Genomic DNA, 21016 nt, shown 5'->3' with positions numbered 1-21016 from the left:
AAAAACAGGCATGAATCGCTTTACCATTAAGCCAGTCACTCCTTGCGGAGAATAATTGTCCTTTTGTTTAAATAATAACTATGATGTTAGATAAATTCAATTAAAAAGTAATAATTTATTAGGTTGATTTTATTGTAAAATTAAAATTTATATCTTTTATTATATTATATATTTTAAAAGTTTATATATTATATATAACCCTTTTACTTTTTATATTATTATAATATATAATATTCCCAATTAATTTAAATATATTCTTATTCAATATATTCTCATTCATTAATATAACAATAAAATCTATTTAATTACTTAAATCTTTATTATGTATGAAAAATCTATTAGTATAATGAAAATAAATAGTTTTATATAATTTTATATAAAGAGAATAAAAGAAAAGTTTTAATTAAGGTCTTTCATTTGTTATTTAAACCTTTTATTTAACATTTTAATATTATTATTTAATAGGTTCTAGTATTATATAATAATAAATAAGTTATATAATATTTTTAATTAATAAATTATTATAAAATATATTTTTTAAGCTCTTTATTTATAATATTGTATAAAATTAATAACTTTTGTAAGTTTCTTTTCTTAACCTTTCTATATAAAAATCAAATCATTTTCATTTTATCATATAATATAGTTATTAAAGATTAAAAATAAATTATATATTAGGTATTTATCTAATTTTGCTTTATTATTCATACTCTTTAAATTCCTTGTCATTGAAATTCATAAATTCTTAATTTATTAAAATGATTATATTATCTATTTACATTCTTAAAATCTTGAATTATATATCTTTTATATTAATAATAAGTAAAAAAAAAATTGTAACAATATTATTATATTAATCTTTTCTTAATAATATTTCTAATATATTGTTTATTAGTAAATTTCTATTTTTATAATATTATATAACAATTTCTTCATTATTATAATTATACTATTCAAATACATATCTTAAAACTTTTAAAAAAAACTATTAGTATAATTTAATTCAATAATATCTTTAACTATATATATATTTATATAATATTTTATATTCTTAGTTTAATGTTTATTCTTATTAATATAGAAATAAAAGTTATAACAATTCTTCAACTAAATTTTTATATTAAAAATATTTAAATTGAAATTAACATTTTATCTAAATTATTATATATTTATATAATCAGATAGGACTTTTTATATAAAGAATTTATCATATATTTCTTTACTTTATTTATAAAATATAAATCAAATAATTATTTAAATATATACATAAGAGGATTATATTTAACAAATTTAAATATGTTTTTTATTATTAAATTGTTAATATTTTATATTTATAAAACTTTAAGTAATAATCTCTTTTATATAAAGTTCTTTTATAAAATTTATTTATTTATTTATTTATTTATTATTTTACATCCGGGAGACAAGCCATAAGGGCTCGTCACAACCTCCCAGGAGGTATTATGAATAGATTATATTAATAATTCTATATACATACAATTATTAGTATAATTAAGCATTCTATTCTTCTATAATTATAATACTAGCAAAAAGCAGATAGTGCTATAAGTACTGCTCATTACTTTTATTAGCAAGTTCAAATTATCCAGTTTATTTTATACTAAGAAGTTTAAGGATTGTTCAGAGCCTTTATGAAAAGATAAAGATTATAGATTGATAAAGGCTAAAGTGATTATAGATTATTATAAGTAAATGATCAATATTATCAAAAAAGAAAGGTATATTATAACCATTCGGATATAAATAAAACCATTTTCATAAAAATAGGGAGGTGAAATAATAATAAAGTAAAGGTTTCTTTATATTAAAATTAAAGAATTAGAAAAAAAGTATAATATCCTTTTTTAATTATATACAAATAATAAGCTATGGATTTGTAAATAATTAGGCTTCGAAAAGACAAATATCGATTGGAATATAGCTCTAAATAAAAGTGGGTATGAATCACTTTACTATTGAGCTAGCCACTCCTTGCAGAGAACAATGGTCTTTTTGTTTGTTCTTTTATAAAAACTAATATCTTTTATTCTTTTTTTATAATAAATACTATTATTAAATCTTAATTGTTTTATATAATTATAAGAAATAAATTATATTTATTATTAATATTAATTGTATAAGGTAATAAAATTTTAGGAATTTTTATTTTAAATATTAAATATTGATTACAAGTTTGTATTAAGATTTATTTAAATATTTATATAGAATATTATAATTTATAAATTTCAGATATTAAACCTTGAATATATAAAAGGATTATTAAAGTTATATCTGAAATAAATAATAATTAATTCTCTTCAAACATTTCTTTTTTATAAAATGGTTTTATCGTTGTTTTATAAAACTCTATTAGATTATAAAAGAGATTGATTATATCGTTTTGATTAATAATTATAAATAATTTATATGATTTTATACAATCTTTTCTTTTTTTTAAATAAATGGAAAAATAAATTAAATATTTTATATATATTTAAATTATTTTAAATAATGAGTGTATTCTGAGTTACTTATTTTATATAAATTTTATATACTTTTTTTACTATAAAATAATATATATTCACTTATTTCAAAATTAATAAGAGTAATAAATTATATAATATTGTTTAAGGGTAAGCCTTATATATAGATAAAATTAATATTAATCTATTTATATTATTACTATGTATAATATTCATTCTTTATTAAGATTATTATCTTTTAGCTTACTTTTGAATATATTGTATATATATTATATTAAAGAAAAATAGTTTTTAATTTTTCAAATTATATTATATACATTAATATGGATTTTTTAAATATCAATTTGAAAGCATTTTGTATTTTGTTTGAACTCTTTAAATATCAAATTCGTATTTATATTATACATTATATAATATATAATCTAATAAACTTAAATATAAATTAATTTAATTTTTTCGAATAATATTGTATATAATTTTACCTTATCAATAATATAAAAAATTAAACTTCTATTAATATAAAAGATATTAAGAATAATAAGATAATTATATGTAATATTATTTTTAATTATAAACTTAAATTGTTCACAGAATTTTATATAAAGTTAATAATACTTGTAGAATTTATTGAGTTTTTTAATCATACAAATATTAATATTATATTCTACTCGATTTGAAAAATTTGTAAGTTTTTATATGAATAAGTAATGAAATCTTTAATGAATTTATTAGAATTCTATTTCTATTAAATAATTTTATATAACTAATTCTATCTTTTAATTAAGAAATGTAAAAGAATATTCCTATTTTTATATAATTGAGATCATTTTATTATCTTATCTTAAAACATTTATAAAGTTATTAAGTAATTTATATAAATAATTCATATCTTATGTATATAAAAGAAATCAAATATTTGTTCATATATTTAAGAAAATAATAATATTAAAAAATCTTTTAATTAAAATATTACCTTATCATTATATAGAGTCTTTTTCAAATTTAATATTATATTAAATATTATCTATATATCTTATATTCTTTTTTCTTTTTTTCTTTTTAATATTTATATTTAAAGTTCTTTTATTATTAATACTCTTAATATACTAATATTAGGAATAATGTTACGGAGGTACCCGCACCACAACATGGATTATAAGATAAACCTAAGGCCTTAATATTGGAACCTACAAAAACAGCACTATAGGGACAGTTGAATTAAAGGGTAACTAAAAATAGCAATAACCGAATAAATAAGTAGTGATTAAAAAATAAATACCTATCTTTTGTTAGCACCTACCCTACAATAAGCACAAAATATACAGTGGCTACAGGTTAACTAATAAACATAGGTTAAATAAACAATAGTCTTACTAGATCACAAGGATAAGCATCACATAAGGAAAGTCGATTCGATTTATCGATTCGAATAATCGAATAAACTTATTGATTCAATCAAAATACAAAGGTCTACATAAGGAAAAAGGTTTCATTATAATATAAAGCTTCATACTCAAGAACAATCATTAATTTCATTACTATAGTTACAAGAATTACAACCAATTATAACCTTATTGAATTCCTACTTGAAGTCTAGTTTAAACCACCTCGAGAGATCTCTAGACACTTCCACATAACCCTAGAGGCAGCTCTCATAACAAATAATACCTTAAAAATATTACTCAAATATCAATCTTAAAATTGAAAAATCTTATTTCTATTAATTATCTTTTTATATACTCACTCGAATTGATTTTATTATAAATATATATATATGCTGAGTATTATATAATTAGTATAGCTTAGCTATAGATAGACTAAATCGATTAAGACTTTATTACTATTACTATAGTTAAGTTTTACTTATTATATTTTATACTTCTTCAATTGTTTTCGGACTAAGTTAGAGAACTGACCTATATCTTTTAAGTAAATTCACTATATTACGCTAGAGCCGCGAACTCGAAATAAATTCACGAGTTGTTCTTCTCATTCTAGGTATTATTGATTTTCCTTCGATAAAGACAATTTATATCGATAATATTTCCACGACATGTAATACGCTCTGTTAATAATAAGATGACTTATCGTATTCTTTTGAAAAATTCGTATAAAGTCAGTAACGTTTATTACTTTAAGATTGTTTTAGAATTAATTAGCTTGCTTTTCTATAGAGTAAAACGCCTCGAAATAAAAGTATTTAGTAGAATTTTAAAGTATCTCATGAATAATCTAATAAGAAAGCGAATCAAACAATTCTAATATATACTATAACTTTAATCTATAATGAGCTTAAATTTTTAATCCTTACTAGCTCTGCACGAGTTTTTCGAAAGAATACGATATGTTTATAGATTTATAGGTAAGTGTTACGACGGCATCCAATATACCGCGTCACATGGTCAGGAAGTCACGTGATGGACCTAGAGGATCTAGGGGATCGAAGAATAAACATCTAGATCCATAGGATCCAGAGGATCCAGACAAGACAGAACTGTAGGTTCTGCAGAGCAGGAAGGTCTATATAAGAGAACAGATTTCATTACAATGTAGAGCTTCGTGCTCAAGAACAATCATTAGTTTCATTACTATAGTTACGAGAATTGCAACCAGTTACAACCTTATTGAATTCCTACTTGAAGTCTAGTCTAAACCACCTCGAGAGATCTCTAGACACTTCCACGTGACCCTAGAGGCAGCTCCCGTAACAAATAGTTTCGAATTAGGAAATTTATAGGAAAGTAAATGAAAGTTTAAAGAGAAACTCTAACTATTATTTCATGGACTTTTTTAGTGGTTATTATTAATAGTGATTTATTTCGATAGGGGGGTAGTAATCTAATTAAAAACCCTTTAATTAATTATTACTTTTCTACTCTTTAATTTTAGATTTTTTAAAAATCTGGAAAAAGAAATGAATAAAGATTTAATTAAATTATTTATATATGAAATTAGATTTTTGATATTTTTAGTATTAATTGATTTATAAAGATTATAATAAAAATTATATTTGGTAAGGTTATTGGAAAGTTATGGTAATTTATGGAAAATAAAAGAGTAATGAATAATGAAAATGTATTAAAAATTATTCATTAGTTATTACCTTTTTTAATTTTAATTAAAAACTTTTCAAAAATTAAATTTTTTTTTCTTAAAGATTTAATTGAATTATATTTATTTGAAATTAGAATTTAAAAAGCTTTTGAATTAAAGATGTTATAACATGATTTATCAGTATGCGGATTATATTAGTGTATAGGTCATTTTCACCTCAATTCACTCTATTCTCTTTCAATACGCGTTTTTATCAATAATCCATAATGAATTCGAATAATCAAGAAGTCCATATACTCCTCACTATCGAAGCTATTCAAAAAGACAAAAAAACAAGTATTCGAAAGGTTGTAAAGATATATAATATCTTGAATACAATATTACAATATAGAATTAATAGTATTACTTCCCGTTCCGAATATCGACCTAAATCTTATAATCTTTCAGAATTAAAAGAGAATATCATTTCTGAATATATAATTGATATGGATTTGAAAGGATTTCCATCTAAATTAAGAAATGTAGAAGATATGGCGAATCATATTCTTGAATCGAGGGGTGCAAAGCACGTTGGGAAGCTCTGGGCGCATCAATTTGTAAAACATTGAATCAAATTAAAAACATATTTTAATTATGTTTATAACTTTCAAAAAGCTTTTTATAAAGATCCTAAGCTTATTAAAAAATGGTTTTAATTGATTGCAAATATACAAGCGAAATATAGCATTTTGGATGGCGATTTCTACAATTTCGATAAGACGGGCTTTATGATGAGTATAATATGCCCCGAAATGATAATAACTAATACTGAACGGAATGGCAGAAGCAAGGTAATACAACCAGACAATAGAGAATGGGCTATAATAATCATATATAGTAATAGAGAGGGTAAAACTATACCCCCATTTCTAATGGTTCAAGGACAGATTCATCTTTCCAATTAATATACCGAAACTGATTTTCCTATGGATTAAGCTATTAAATCTATATCTAATAGATGAACAAATAATAAAATAGATTTAGAATAATTGAAATACTTTGATAAGCACATTAAGAATCAAAAAAAGAGTAGGTATCAAATGTTGGTATTAAACAGACATGAAAATTATGAATCAAAAGCTTTTCAAGCATATTACAAAGAGAACAATATTATATGCTTAAATCTACCATTGCATTCAAATTATTTAACTTAATCACTTGATATGGGTTGTTTTAGCAATCTGAAACGTTCATATAGTGGTCAAATTGATGGATTTATCAAGGTATATATTAATTATATTTCAAAGATTGAATTCTTTATAGCTTTTAAAGCTGTATATAAAGAATCAATCATCTCTCAGAATATGAAATCAGAGTTTCAAGAAACAGGTTTAATACCATTTAATCCTAAAACTATACTTTCGAAGTTAGATATTTGAATTCGTATATCTACCCCTTTCTCTTTCGATTTAGATCAATGGATCTCTCAAACCCCTTACAATCCAATTGAAGTTCTTTCTCAATCAATTTTAATAAAATCTCGAATAACTTGATATCAATTAAGCTCTCTTATACCTATATTTGAAACTATATTAACTCTAGTTAAAAGTATAAAGAGATTAGCACATAAAAATACACTTTTGAATATAGAGATTCATATACTTCGAAAAGCAAATGAGGCATTAAACAAGCATTAATACACAAAAAAAACCCAATTACATCAAGGAGGAGTACTTATTAGACAAGAAGTTCTTAATATATTATCTCAATAAAAGATTAATATTCAGATTCAACACAACAAGTATCAAAAAGGAAGGAATTCTAATGAAAAAGTATCTTCTAGTCAATACTATAGTAAATACAGAAAGACCAGATATAATACAAGAATTTGTTAAAATAATAAGTTAATAGATTTTTTTTTAATAAATCCTTTTTCTTTTTTAATAAATATTGATTGATTATTAAAATTTAAATATTAGGAAAAGACTAATTTTAATGTATTTTGAAGTAGCCCACTCAATGATATAGTCCATTCGATGATAAAAGACGTTAAGAGCTTTAATGTATAAATTAGGCTTTCACTAGAACGAGCTGAGACTTGCTCCCTTTCCTCTGAAACTACATGGACCATATCCATCTAACGAATTCCATGGTTGCGGTTCAACAGAATTGGTTTGAAACAGCCTCGTCGTACATATAGCATATGAACTCAAGGTCTACCATCTAAACTCAGGTTTAACTCATAAACGTGTAGTCTATCATTCATTCTTATCCATTACATTATTCATAAATAAAAGCTTAAACCTAATCATCAATATGCTTCTCATTAACCAAGACATATCTGTATCTTGCTTTACCATCCTCCATATCAACAATAGCTTGGTTAGCATCCTTCATTGGAACATTGTTGTTCCATGTCTTAACACCCTTTTCAGCGAATAGTGCTAACATATCCTTAATCTCATGTGGGGGACCAATGAGTGAAGCACCGATGGAAAGCTTCTTGAGGATGAGGGAGAACACTAATTTGTGTTAATGGTGATTTTTTAAACCGAAAGAACAATAACTTACTGTTGAATCCAGGAATGGTATCTTCAGGAGCACCGACTTGGATGAATTTACCCTGAAATCTGAGAAGGGTAAGGTAGCTTTGAAGTGGGAGTTTTGGTGAGGAAACAGTGCTGACGATAAGGTCGAGCGAATTTCCATATTTTGTGGCCCAATCTGGTTCTTCATCGGTAGCTGTAGATTCATAAGTCAGTAAAGCTTTTCACTGAAACGAGTAAAGACAAAATACTTACCGATAAATCTAGTAGCACCCATCTTGAATGCATCTTCCTTCTTAGCCGAGGTTCTAGAGATCGCTGTGATTTCATCACAACCTAAAGCTTTTGCACTCATAATACCAAAATGTCCAAGACCACCAATTCCAACGATTCCAACCTTTTTTCCTGGCCCAGCACCATTTTGAGCAAGAGGTGAGAAAGCTGTGATACCACCACAAAGCATAGGAGCTGCAATATCAGATGGGATTGAATCCGGGATCTTAATTACGAAATCACCACTTCCACGCCAGTAATCAGCATAACCTCCGTAGGATTTGCTTCCGTCAGCCCATTTGCTGTTGTAAGTACCGGTCATGTGAGCGCAGTATTGTTGTTGACTGGGTTATATTAATATTATCCATTGATATGATGAATAGAAGACCTACCCATCAGCACAAGCTTCACAATCACCCTTTTGGTTCATACAAGAACCACTTTGAGCACCAACACCAACACGATCTCCAAGCTTAATATCCTTAACCTTGGATCCAACTCTAACAGCCTTTCCAACAATTTCGTGACCGACACAAACTGGGTAATCAGAGGCACTCCATCCGGATCTCAAAGTGTGTATATCAGAACCGCAAATACCACAGTGAGTGATTTTGATATCGACATCTGTCTCTTCAAAAGGCTTAGGTTCAAACTCTTGCCAAACCATCTTGCCATTGGCGGCTTCGGAGTCGAGACCCATCCATCCCTGGAACTGGTAATCGGTAGACATTTTAAGGCGAAATTTTTATTTTTCGAAATCAAATGGTATATTTTTGGTGTTGAGTGAGAATGAGGCTTGAAAGACACAATCTGGACCATGGATTTTATATCTATTCCTTTCATTGTGAGAATGACATCGTTTGCCTCCATACACGGAATTACAAATCTGGGTGGAGTCATGATAGGTAGATAGATAAGAAAAGATTGGGTCTTGATTCGGAAATGTTGAAGTTTTAGGAATTGCGCTTGAGCCGTCGATAATGGTCAAGGGTATGGAATGAAAAGTTTGATATTGGAAAAAGATGGAACTGGCTGGAACTATGGTAATGATCTAGATTCGTAATTGAGGCATTCATTTCGATAGTCGGCACTTCAGGGGGAATTAAACCATTCACACTTATCATTCTCATCAAACATCAGGGCATAGGTGCGATGAACTGGCTCTTGTCCATAAATATTGCGGAGAGTCAAGATTTTTTTTTGGCTCATTCCAGTGAGTTCTGTTCTTAGAGAGGCAATGTTGCGTTCCTCTATTAGATGCATATACGTATGCTCACTTACTGGAGTACAAAAAATTCGTGGAAAAACAGTTTCGAGGGGGGTCAAAATAGCAAGCCGCTCTATGCTCTACTACAATGTCTGAACATCAGCTCCATTGAATACTACGATCTAGATGATGGATATTGAACATGCACTCGAGTATTTTGTAAAGCCGATGGTTTCGTTTTGTCTTGAATATTTTACCTTCGGCCGATGATGTATTATGCATCATACTCCGTACATCTATTGTGTACGATTATGATGTATGATGAATGCATTTAACAAGGAAGATGGGTGGATCCGAAGATCTATTCTCCACATGTATGGCTCGTATGTTTTAACTGTTGAAGCTTTCTTAGGTCTTCTAGGCGTTAGCCTCTGTCAGCACCTTAAACCCGATCCGCTAAGGTTAGTGTGTCCGATCCGACTAACCCCTGAAAAAAGTTTACTTCAGAAAAATCATATAACCGACAACTCGACAGCAACTTACGAGGTAGACTGTACGCTGTAAGATCTCTCTCATGTCGGTCAATACCCTCCGCTAAGAGGCTATCCCACGTAGAAAAAAATGGAGGATCTTTGGATTTTACGAAGTTTGTAGTCACAAAATCCGATAATTCCATGGGCCGGGTAAGATCATTCGATAAGAACCGGTAATTGATGTCGGTTACCTAGACGCTTTCCCGTCGGCAGTATCCTCCTCAATTCATTTCTGGGTTGACAATATGATAACACTTTGGAAACATGACAATGTTTTTGTGAGAGAAAGGTTGATTTACTATCAGTTTTCTATTTGATCTTGAATATCGAACAAATGTACACATCCCTCGTACTTCAAAGCCCTCAGTTTTCATCAAGAACAATCTGACTAACTCATAGGTACAACAGTGAGTGCATGGATTGACAGGACACTTCGCAATTTCCAATATTTCCAATAAATTGATTCTTTGGTTGTTTGATATCAAATTTCATAATCTTCCATTTCTAATGAATGATTGTAGGACATCCTAAGATATATGAATAGATATATCAAGATATATTCACATGTCAATTTTTTGCATTGTCCCGTTAGTCTGTACACCCACTAAGTCAACTACCCCACTTTCCGACCACCCCCTGTTTCCGACCACCTAAAAAATTCATATTATCTACACTTAAAACTTTAATAACTCAATAACTATTGAACTTCAATGAAATCGCCTGTAGAATCACTTTCTATAGCACTAGAGCTATCATCTACCTCATCTTCACGATCTCCAGCTTCAATTTGTGTACGCCTTATAGCTCTAATCCCTGCGAACTTCGAATTTGGAGATACCACAACCTTTCGCCTTTTTCTAGGTAATGCTTCATCTAATTGATATTCTAGCTTTCTAATCTTATTCTCTGCCTCTAAGAGTTCATAATCCTTAGCATCGAATCCTTTTATAATCTTGCGAAATAGTAATCTTCGTGTTGGCAAATCGATCTCCTTCTCTTGAATCATTATATCTCTATATTTTCTGATATCGGCTCCTTTTTGAGGGGTTTTCCATTGAATAAACGATGAATATATATTCCATTGAAGAATAGGATCATCATCAGATTCAGGATTAAGTGATAAAACCTCTCTATTGCTATTTTCAAGCAAAAGTCGACTCATAAGAGGTTTAGCCATATTTTTGGGCCAAAGACCACTAGCTTGCCACCCAGACTTGATATTTTGAATAGTTAAACCTTCTATTCTAGCCTTCTGATAGCAAGAAAGGAAATTGCGCTTTCCAATTGGTGAGGAATCGGATAATAGACTTAATTTATTAAGTTCGATTCGATATGCACTTTTTAGGGGTGAGAACACAGATAAATCGAGTGGTTGTAGTACGTGTGACGTATGTGGTGGGAGAAGTAAGAGATATATGTTGTTATTAAAGCATTCTAACATAAATGCTGTAGTTTCATGGCTTCCGTGTCCGTCCAAAATGAGGAGTCTTGAATTTTCCGGCTGAATAGGGGTAGTTTGAGGGATATAGATCTTTTTCAGCCATTCTAAAGCTGTAGCATCTGTAGTCCATCCATTTTCTGTAGCGGTAAAGTTCCAACCCTTGAATAGAGTCAAATCTGTTGGAAACCATTGTTGTTGAACTGATTTTCCCTTATATATTACAAGGGGAGTAATGCTTTTTCCATTGGCTGAAATGCATTCTATAAAAGAGGTCCAAATTCGAGATCCAGGTTGCTTTTTTTGAATAAATCTTCGATCAGTGCTTCCTACTACTAGTCCATTAAGACCCTGACCCTCCATTATACCTGCTTCATCCATATTCCATCTGTTGGCCGGCTTAATAGCCTTGATTTCAGGGATTGCGAGGTTCCGGAACCACTTCTTAATAATATCAGATGTAGCACCTGAAACTCGTGCAGAATCGATTTGATGTTGCTTCTTAGTTCCAATATTAGGATGCCTTCGAAAAAAGCTATGTATCCATTTCTTTCCAAGTGAGGGATCCTCCCCTCGTACAATAAGGAGGTGCTCTGCCATCTCTCTGATTTGACGATGTGTAGGGCTAGTACCAAGAGCTTCCTGTACTAATATCCATTCTGCTAGTCGATTCTCCTGAATTGGAGATAACTTTTGAAGTATTTGGGCGCCTTTTTGATGCGAAACTCCACCATATATTCGATCGTGAAGTGTGGTACGTGGAACACCATAATCCAAGCTAGCTCTTCGTATGCTTGCTCCATTTGTAATCGCTCTAAGAGCCTCTGCGATATCTTCTTCGGTATATCTATTCTTCATATCACAATTATAATAATATCAAAATTTCAAATCAATTGATTAAAGCATTGTTGAGTTATTCAAAGTATAAATTTTATAATTACTCAAAGCGGTGTGGTTTTTGAGGTGGTCGAAAAGAGGGGGTGGTCGGAAAGTGGGGTAGTTGACTTAGTGGTACTCCCACTTATCAAGCTCAATTTGAACGCTGTATGTATATCGCTCGTGGTATGGCATAGGAAGTCGTCTAACGAATCCTAATCCTTCTGGGCATTCCCTACCTTGATCTCCCCATTGGGATCGGGTAAATAATAATAACTCAGGACTCACAACCTGGTCATCAACGTGAAGAATTGATTCGACTGCTTCAAGGGGAGTGACGTCAGTCTTTGAGACTAGTTATAACTGAAAGGACTAAATCGCAGGCCCTGGCATGACCCTCCACTATCGATGTTGGATTCTAGATAGGTGGTATCTAGGAAGGTTCATGGAATCAAATGCCTTTCATGTGAGATCGTTTTCAACAATTCAAGATCCGAGGTCTAAGAAATGACTGAACAGATTCCAAAGCAGCTCTTATCCAGATATTTCATTGCAAAGATATCACGGTTTATCTCTCGATGATAACAGCAAGTACCGTGCCTGGAGATTCTCTGTCATACTTGAACCTATGAATCCGATGATAGAAAAGAAGTTGTATTCAAGGCACACACATCTATCTGAGGAGTATTCTACTCTAACGAAAACCCAAAACCCAAAACTCAAAATCTGTCGGCCATATATCACTCCATCCCTTTCAATGTAATCGCCGCAAACGCCATAGCTATGAATTGCACAATGATACACACATTTACATTATGTGCAATGAAAATGAGAATTGTGTAGGAAATCCGATCTCAAGTCTATCTGCTCATCTCATCGACTGTGTTTGGAATTGGTATCAATAGTAATTTCAGTCAGTATTTCATACATCTCTATTATCCACTACGCCGGGGTTGTCGCTGGCAGTAATTGGTGGCACCATCGTGTATTTATTTGCTCTCGCCATCATCTTCGGGAAATAATTCGCAATCAGTTGCTCACTTTTTGATATAAATGTTAGCTTTTGTTCATATTGCTACTTTCGAAAAACAGATTCAAGGACAAACAAGGGGCAACACTTACGTATAGAAGCTATGATCGGAATTATGTGGTCCAACCAAATTATGCGCCAATTCATGAGCAAGTACTATCCACCAGTAAGCGCCCGCATCTACTTTTTCCTCTCCGCTTTTTGAATCGAGTTTCTTAAGATGTAATTGTTGGAAAAATCTGAAATTACAAAAGATACTTCCTTGGCTATTGAAAGCAATAGTATTTCCGTGATCATCGTAGAAAATATGAATAGCTTTTCTGGGCAAATTGTAAATGTCTGCGGCTTCATGAAGTAAAGCAGCGAAGCTATTGAGGGGAGATACATTTGCAGCGAGAAAATCGGTAAGATTGGGACCGTCAGGGTTTTGCCTATCGTTGGATATGAATATACGAGTGCCATTCGAAGCATCTGCAAAGTAGGAGAGGTTTTGACCGGAAGTTGAGTCGCAATATTCAGCTTGTTCCTTGACCTGATTGGTAGATGGAGGGGTAAACAGGTCGGAGGAATCATGAGCTCGAGATGATTGAATGGCATTGAGCAGATTTTGTTTGATAGCGCCGTTGGAAGTAACACTTTCGGTTTGGGGTTTCTGGCCCGCAGTCTCGGAGTAAGGGGGTGGTAGAGCATCTCCGGACAATGATGTGGGTGATTTCACTGACTCGTCACTACTACTATCAAGACCAAAGCGTCGCGAAAGATTTGAGAATAATCCTCGACTCTTTTCTTTCTTGGCTTGAGGTGGTGATGGAGAATCGGAACCAAATGCACCGGGCATAGCAACATGAGAGTTTCGACGATTTTCATCTCGTGCAGAGGTCACAGCCTCTTGTTTTTGATCTTCTCGCCACTGGTTCTCCTGCTCCCGAATTTGTTCTTGTTCTGTTTCGAGTTGTCTCTTTCTTTCTTCTTCGGCAATTCGCGCTTCCGCTGCCTTGGCTCTAAGAATTCTCTCCACATTGTAACCGCGAGAACGTAATTGCTGCAAGGATAACGTGAGAAAAGATTCGAAGGTGAGATATGACTGCTGTTGTGGGCGTGCTAATAAATGCTTGCACATAGCCAAGCTAATTTGATATGTATCATATGCATTAGTCACCAGTAGTTGTAATCCTTTGTGTCGCTCGTGAATACAAGCAGCAGTCCTTTTTTCTGTATTCGACAAATTGTGGCCTTTCAAAGATCGTCTAACTTGTATGCCACTGACAACTTGTACCGTCAAGTTTTTCTCCAACCATCGACTATCTCGTTTCACATTCTCACGTGGTGATTCATGCAAGAACAGTTTTGACCGCTCAAGAATATGCTTACGAAGTTTGACAGAATCTCCTTGATAAGAAACAGCCTGACCAACACGGAGGTCTTCTTGTACAATGTTACTAAGATTGGTAGATCCAAGTGCGAGATAAAATTCTTCCAACGTGTCCTCTAGAGGCGCGCAGACCAGATTTTCTTTGAAGAGACGGTAGCTGTTATAATCATCAACAACAACAATCTTATTAGGTTGCTCCAAGTGCCACTGTTTAAGGGGGGCATCCTCGGTTTCTTCCACGTCAAGATCCTGCTGGTCTATAAGACTGGTCGTATCCGATATTCCCTTTGCAGCTGAGATTTCCTTCGATCCGAGAAGAAACTTGGAGACCATCATCTGCCTGAATAGAACCGTATCTCTTCTTAGCATGGGCAGATCATTTGCAAGAGACCTCAGGAGATTCAAGTACTTTTCGGGACTTTTCATGATTCCAAGAAGACGAGCAGGTTCTTGGCAAACTAGAGCAGCAAGTTCTGACTTGGTAGGTTCATTCTTAGACCCACACTTGAGAAGAAACGTATTGGCCTCGGTACCAAAATCAACGAAGTCGAAGATATTGCTATACTCCGAAGAACTTCCCAGATAACATTGTCGAGGTGTAAGATACTTAATCTTATTGGAAGATTGTGGCTTTTCGTTGGAAAGTCCGCTCGTATTTTCTCGATTGTCTGGTATGGGAACAATAGGAGAATCACTCAATTTGGCACAACTATTTAGACCAACCTCACCAAGCCTGCTCGAAAAATATCCAAACAGTGTAATAGCTTCACGACGAGATTTTGGAGGACTTTTGATAAGTCGATTGACGCATTCCGTAATAGGGGGATCAACAGAAACACCAAATTTGTTAGCATGGATACGAAGATCTTGTCGCAATATTTCGAAACCAAGAACAGAGCTCTTCTCATTCGTGAAGCATTCAAAAGGTGCAACTCTTCGTTTCTCGTCGCCTTCGATTGGAAGAATTCCTTTCGTAGTGGTATTGACATCAAAGCTCGCGTAACCATTCATGTGATGGTTTGTGATAAAGTAAACCATAGCTTTGTTTCGGAGGATGAAGTCAGTCGATGACATCAGATCAATAAGTTCAGGAACAGAAGGGAAAGATCTCAACCCAAGCATAGACAAGAAACGGCCTTCATTGCTGCTGGATCGATAACTAAACAGAGGTCCAGGCCATTGAAGTATTGGTAGTCCCAAGTCCCTGAGTGCGTCTTTAGGCTCAAAGAGTTCACGAACTTTGTACATCCGGGCTGTACCTTGGGACGATTCCTGACCAGGCGGGCCTGCCTCGGCAGGGCAGATTTGTGATTCTTTCAATCTCTTAAGATCTTCTGATGGAATGTCTTCCTTTACCGAGGCTAGATACTTGATCAAGTCCATGTGACGACTGTTCTTGGACACCTCACCTTCTTTGGCTTGTGTGGGAGGTGCAAGAAGTCGACTGAAGATTGTCTCCAGATCTACTGTTTTTCTTACTCCAATAGCTGCAAGAAACTTCTCTTTGACACCTGGACAATTCGTCAGGGTGGGTAAATCTTCAAAAAGCTTCACACTTTCAAAAAACGACTCGCCCGGCTTTTTCATGCCACACTTGGTTGGAATCACTGTCAAGGTTGAAAGTAGTGATGTGACAGTCGCTTTGGAATTGGCACTCATTCCTTCCCACGATTTTGAGATGATGTGAAGAACCTTGGCCGCAAATGGTGGTGCCGTAGTTATGTTTTGTTCAGGTCCACTTCTATCTCTCGATTCTATTAAGTAACGCAACCACGGCACAATCTCGAGGGGTTCCCATCCCAGGGCCTGAAGTTCGTTTGGTTGACATTCTCGAGTGAACTCAAAAGGGATTGTTGTTGGAGGAACCGGAGCTTCAGGTGGTATTCTATTGACATTCAGGTAACTCGTGACACTGCCTAGCGCAATGATTTCACCCTGATTTTTATCATCTCCTAGAGTGGCAACAGCAACGTCGAATAAAGAGTGAATAGTCTGGGCATCGATCTTTCCAAGGATGGCCTTGTGGCCTGCCCACTTGATAAACTGAACGAGTTGTTCTTTAGTAAGTGCCTTTGCTTCAAGCTCTTGCTTAACATCGCGGATTGTAATTTCAGTGATGAGCTCAAAGTCTTTGAGCTTCTTCACGAATTCAGATTCGAGAAGTGCGTCTGGAACGACAGGGATTCCCTCCACGAATCCACTCAAATCTTCTGTGGCTAACCGAACTTTTGTCGTTGGAAGAACACTCCTAGTACTATAAATCTCGATCGATGCCTTCTGATACGCTGTCCAAAACGCTTCCTCGATAACTTGGGAAACCTGAGAGCTTGGGGTAGAATCTCCAAAGGTAAAAGTTTTTAATATGTGTGCAGCTTCTGGCAAAAACTGCTCAATCTCGCGCTTCGTCACCTTATTTCCATTTCCATTTGATTGAGTTGCACGTTTGACCTTATCAGCGAGATCAGACATTTCATTAGCAAATGCTAATCTTGCCATGATACCAGCAACTCGAAGCATCTCCAGATTCCAAGTCCGAACATATCGAGCATTCAAATCAATAGATTCACGTTCTACGGTCGGAATAACGGATGGCGCAGATAGATGCATACCTGCACCAGTTGTTTGATGAGTCGGGAAACCGATGAAAACCCGACCACCAGGTTTCTTTCCCGGAAGAACAGATGCAAAAACGTCAACGTTCTTTGAAACTAGATTATCATGTGCAGATGCTTCGGTTTCATCGTAAGAAGATGTGAGAATGGCCAATTTGGTTGTCTTGGGGGGTGGTTTCTTAGTCGCTCGTTCCAGCTCCGCTGCGAAACTTGGCTGAATATAAGTCTTAATCATTGCCGTAGTCACACGTAGAAATACATTGGTTGTTGTTAGAGCTGTCAGATCTTCAAGTAGCACATCTTGCATGGCCTTTTCCTCTTGCAAGGCTTTTGCCTTTTGTTGAGCCTGGCTATTGTTCGACGTAAGTCTGGAAAAGAAGGAACGGAGAGAGGGTACATCGTTGGAACTCCCGTAGCTATTATCATAAGAGGGTTTAGATGTGGATTCTTTGGCAGGTTTCCAACCCACGACATTCATAAAGGTTGCATCCATTTGTACACTTTCTCTCTCAAGCTTTTGAACTTTCATGAGACCTTCTTTAGACCTTGTCGTAACATCCCTCGCGATAGGGACATCGTAACTTGGTGCTGATTTCTTCTTCAAAGATATAATCTTAAAATCATCGACATATAATTCGATATTTTGAAGAGCCACGAATGTCAAACTCGTTGCTAAGAATTGGGCTATAGAAAGTAAATTTGGCATTGGCGTTGTGTTGTTCCGGTAGTCAAGGACGAAGCTTGTATTGGGATTCGCTTCACTAGGAGGTAATTGAATCTTCTTGGTAAATAAAAAGTTGCCTTTCCAGTAAAATGCCATAGCCTGATCGCCCGAGCTGACAAAAGGGTCTTCACAATCGGCGAAAACACTATAGAAGCCTACACCGAAAGCTCCAATCTTCGTTTCATCTGGATTCCCCTCAGCTATTCTCTTCAACCTCGACCAATCATTGACTCCGAATGCCTGCCCGTTGTTGGTGGTTAATAATCTCTTCAGTGTGTGATTAAGAAGGATATGTTTCAATATCGCTGATTGATTTGTGGTATTTGGGGTTGGGACTTGAATAGAGGGTGATGTCTCGAACTTGATTGTAACTGTCGTCGCCTGTGCATCCGCAGCATTCTGGATTAGTTCTCGTAAAGTTGTCCATTCCCCAGAATATCTAGCTAGAACTTTATCTATCAGAGCTCGCGTATTGACTGTAACAGCCTCTTCATCGTCACCATCGTTCAGCGCAGCTGCTCGTAATTTTGTAAAGTCCATGGCGATAATGGATGTTGTTGATCTCGCAGAGTGTCGATTTGCCTCCCCTCGACAGCTCGATAAATCTGGGGGTTTATGTCAGACAATCAAACAAGCTAGAAGTTTATCCTTGGTGAGCCATGAATTAATGTAAATGACAGCTTGCTATATGTATGATGTATGCCTATGAGAAGTAGTGTCTATCGTAAGGAGTTGTGATGTGTGAGTAGCGGTGGTTTACTACCGGCATAGGGAAGGCTAGAAGGAAGGCTGAGACACACTATCTTACTCCAGCGGGTTCTAGAACATGGAAAGTATGATAAATCTAAGGACAAAATAATAGCCTGGTAGTTAATGAATGAATAACCGAAAGATGACGCTTAAAATGCAAAACTTCAAATTATTTGGATATTTTTCAAGGAGAAATGTGATTATTCAAAAGTCTATCAAAAAGCGCGGGTGTTTAAATGGCGAGAATAGATTAGGTTACCTGCAGAAAGGCATCATCTAGTTCCACGGAATAAGGCTACGAGGTAAGGCTGCAGATGGTGGCATTCCATGCCCGATGAATGACAACTACCTATGTACTGAATGATACTGGGTGCGTATATACACACCCTGATGAAATAGATAGTCTCTATGGTATAAGTAACAGGTAATCTTGGAAATCAAATAGAGACATCGTCAAGTATGCGCAATCTTAAATCATTACTTTGTATTCTTGATGTCCATTTGAGTAGACAGAATACTACAAATGGGTATACTTTTGTTATATTATCAACGCCATTTCGATGACTCCCTTCCAGAAATGAGACCAAATATAATGGAATTAACGTCGTTTCTCTGGCATCCTTTCTCTGCCTCGTATGTCTGGCGAGCGACTTCTTCGAGGCACTCGCTCCCGTGGATCGTTGTGTCTAGAATTCTCATCTTCTCTCTTTGACCGATGTCTTCGATCGGGACTTCTGCTCCGATATCTGCGGGGTCGAGCTGCTGGACTGCGGCTTCTTTCCCTCCTTCGCGGACTAGCATCATGTCGACGCCTATGATGTTCCCGCTCACCACTTCTTGATCTATGTCGATGCTTCCTGTGACTTCGCTCTCGTTCATGATCCCTACTTCGACTTCGATGTCTTCGTCTATCTTTTTCCTTTGATCGCCCTTCTCTATCCCCTCCGGATCTATTGATTCTTTCATTATTGCGGTCATTCCTCAGCAATCCACCTCTCTGCTCTGAAGGCTCGGATTTTATCTGCAGCATCTCTTGCCCATCAGTATTACCAACATAATCGCTAAATCCGGTACCCTTTCCCATTCCTTCAGCATCATCGGTTCCTTCTTCCGATTCTTTAATAACTCTATTCAATTCTCCAACTTCCACGTTATTTGCTCCTGTAGCTTCACCACGCTGTGCGACCGGTAATCCTAGAGCCCTTGCTATCGCGTCTTCCTCAGCCTCTTTTATTTTTCGAATCTCTTCTTTTCTCTCTCGTGCCTGTTTCTCTTCTGCAGTCTCATTGCCAGTCGATTCCGCGTCTCCCTTTGCGTACCAATTCAAATCTTTTCCCTTTTGCCATCGACCAACTGGGGCCATAAGAGAATGGCCCAGGTAATTTTCTCGATGCTGAGAGAGTATTAAGTAAGTAAACGACGTCCATGCGATTGATTAATTGGTCGGGGGGTTTACTTACTTGGGAACTTTGAACCTCATCCCAACTAAAGTTTACACCTCCTCGTGAACCAGATTTTCGTATAGTAGATAAGAGATCCATAATGCAGGTGATTGACTGCGGTGATTGACTGCGGGTGATTGACTTTCGAATGGCTTTGCGATGATGATGGTCAGTACTCTAGGCTACGCGAGGCTACAGGATCGGTATAAGGTTATCGGCGTCGGTGGCATCGGCATCTGAGCTAATAAGCATAAAGCATGTGCATGGAGCATTGACATCTCGCCTCTCGCTAACCCCATGAATGAGGAGAGGAGAGAGCCTTATTATTATTATTATTATTATTAACTTAGGTATTCTACGAAGAACTTTACTAGAATAATTGAGTAGAGCCCCGAGACCGCCTAGGAGAACGCCAGCTTCTCAGCCTCAGGTTGCCCTGTCATGATCTAGTCATTCATGTCATTATATCCATTTAACTTCTAATCTTTCAATATTTTTCACCATCATCAGAGAAGAGAAAAATAGAAAGTTCGCAAAACTGGCCTGCAAAAGGTCCTCTTGTGTGCTGCCCGAATATCTACCTTATTAACCACCAAGGTATCTACTTGTCTTTGGAATCATTGTACGTTGGTTTCGTGCCGCAGTAACCTAGATGGCCCCATCCATTCAATCATTCAAACGAATTTGCAGCTTTCCA

At 34.5% G+C, this 21016-nt stretch overlaps 4 protein-coding genes across 4 annotated transcripts; all 4 read right to left on the bottom strand.

The window, feature by feature from the left end:
- Positions 1 to 7820: 7820 nt before the first annotated feature.
- Positions 7821 to 9065, bottom strand: EAF01_009000 (uncharacterized protein; the record flags this gene model as incomplete). Its single annotated transcript, XM_038917256.1, has 4 exons — positions 7821 to 8038; positions 8088 to 8258; positions 8318 to 8679; positions 8728 to 9065. 4 exons carry the CDS (start codon positions 9063 to 9065, stop codon positions 7821 to 7823), a joined length of 1089 nt encoding a protein of 362 aa, XP_038767650.1.
- Positions 9066 to 10772: 1707 nt separating this feature from the next.
- EAF01_008999 (uncharacterized protein) lies at positions 10773 to 12371 on the bottom strand (the record flags this gene model as incomplete). Its single annotated transcript, XM_038917255.1, has 1 exon — positions 10773 to 12371. The coding sequence occupies one exon, from the start codon at positions 12369 to 12371 to the stop codon at positions 10773 to 10775; it is 1599 nt and encodes a 532-aa protein (XP_038767649.1).
- Positions 12372 to 13311: 940 nt separating this feature from the next.
- EAF01_008998 (uncharacterized protein) lies at positions 13312 to 18667 on the bottom strand (the record flags this gene model as incomplete). The annotated part of the gene is made up of 2 exons (XM_038917254.1): positions 13312 to 13429; positions 13512 to 18667. The coding sequence occupies 2 exons, from the start codon at positions 18665 to 18667 to the stop codon at positions 13312 to 13314; spliced, it is 5274 nt and encodes a 1757-aa protein (XP_038767648.1).
- Positions 18668 to 19475: 808 nt separating this feature from the next.
- Positions 19476 to 20666, bottom strand: EAF01_008997 (uncharacterized protein; the record flags this gene model as incomplete). The annotated part of the gene is made up of 2 exons (XM_038917253.1): positions 20338 to 20666; positions 19476 to 20270 (listed from the first exon to the last, which is right to left on the bottom strand). The coding sequence occupies exons 1-2, from the start codon at positions 20416 to 20418 to the stop codon at positions 19476 to 19478; spliced, it is 876 nt and encodes a 291-aa protein (XP_038767647.1). The 5' UTR covers positions 20419 to 20666.
- Between the last annotated feature and the right edge of the window lie 350 nt (positions 20667 to 21016).

Source organism: Botrytis porri, assembly GCF_014898465.1.
Source record: "Botrytis porri strain MUCL 3234 chromosome Unknown BPOR_012, whole genome shotgun sequence".
NCBI lineage: Eukaryota > Fungi > Ascomycota > Leotiomycetes > Helotiales > Sclerotiniaceae > Botrytis > Botrytis porri.
Note: the sequence above shows the minus strand (reverse complement) of the source record. Positions and strands in the feature narration are given on the sequence as shown.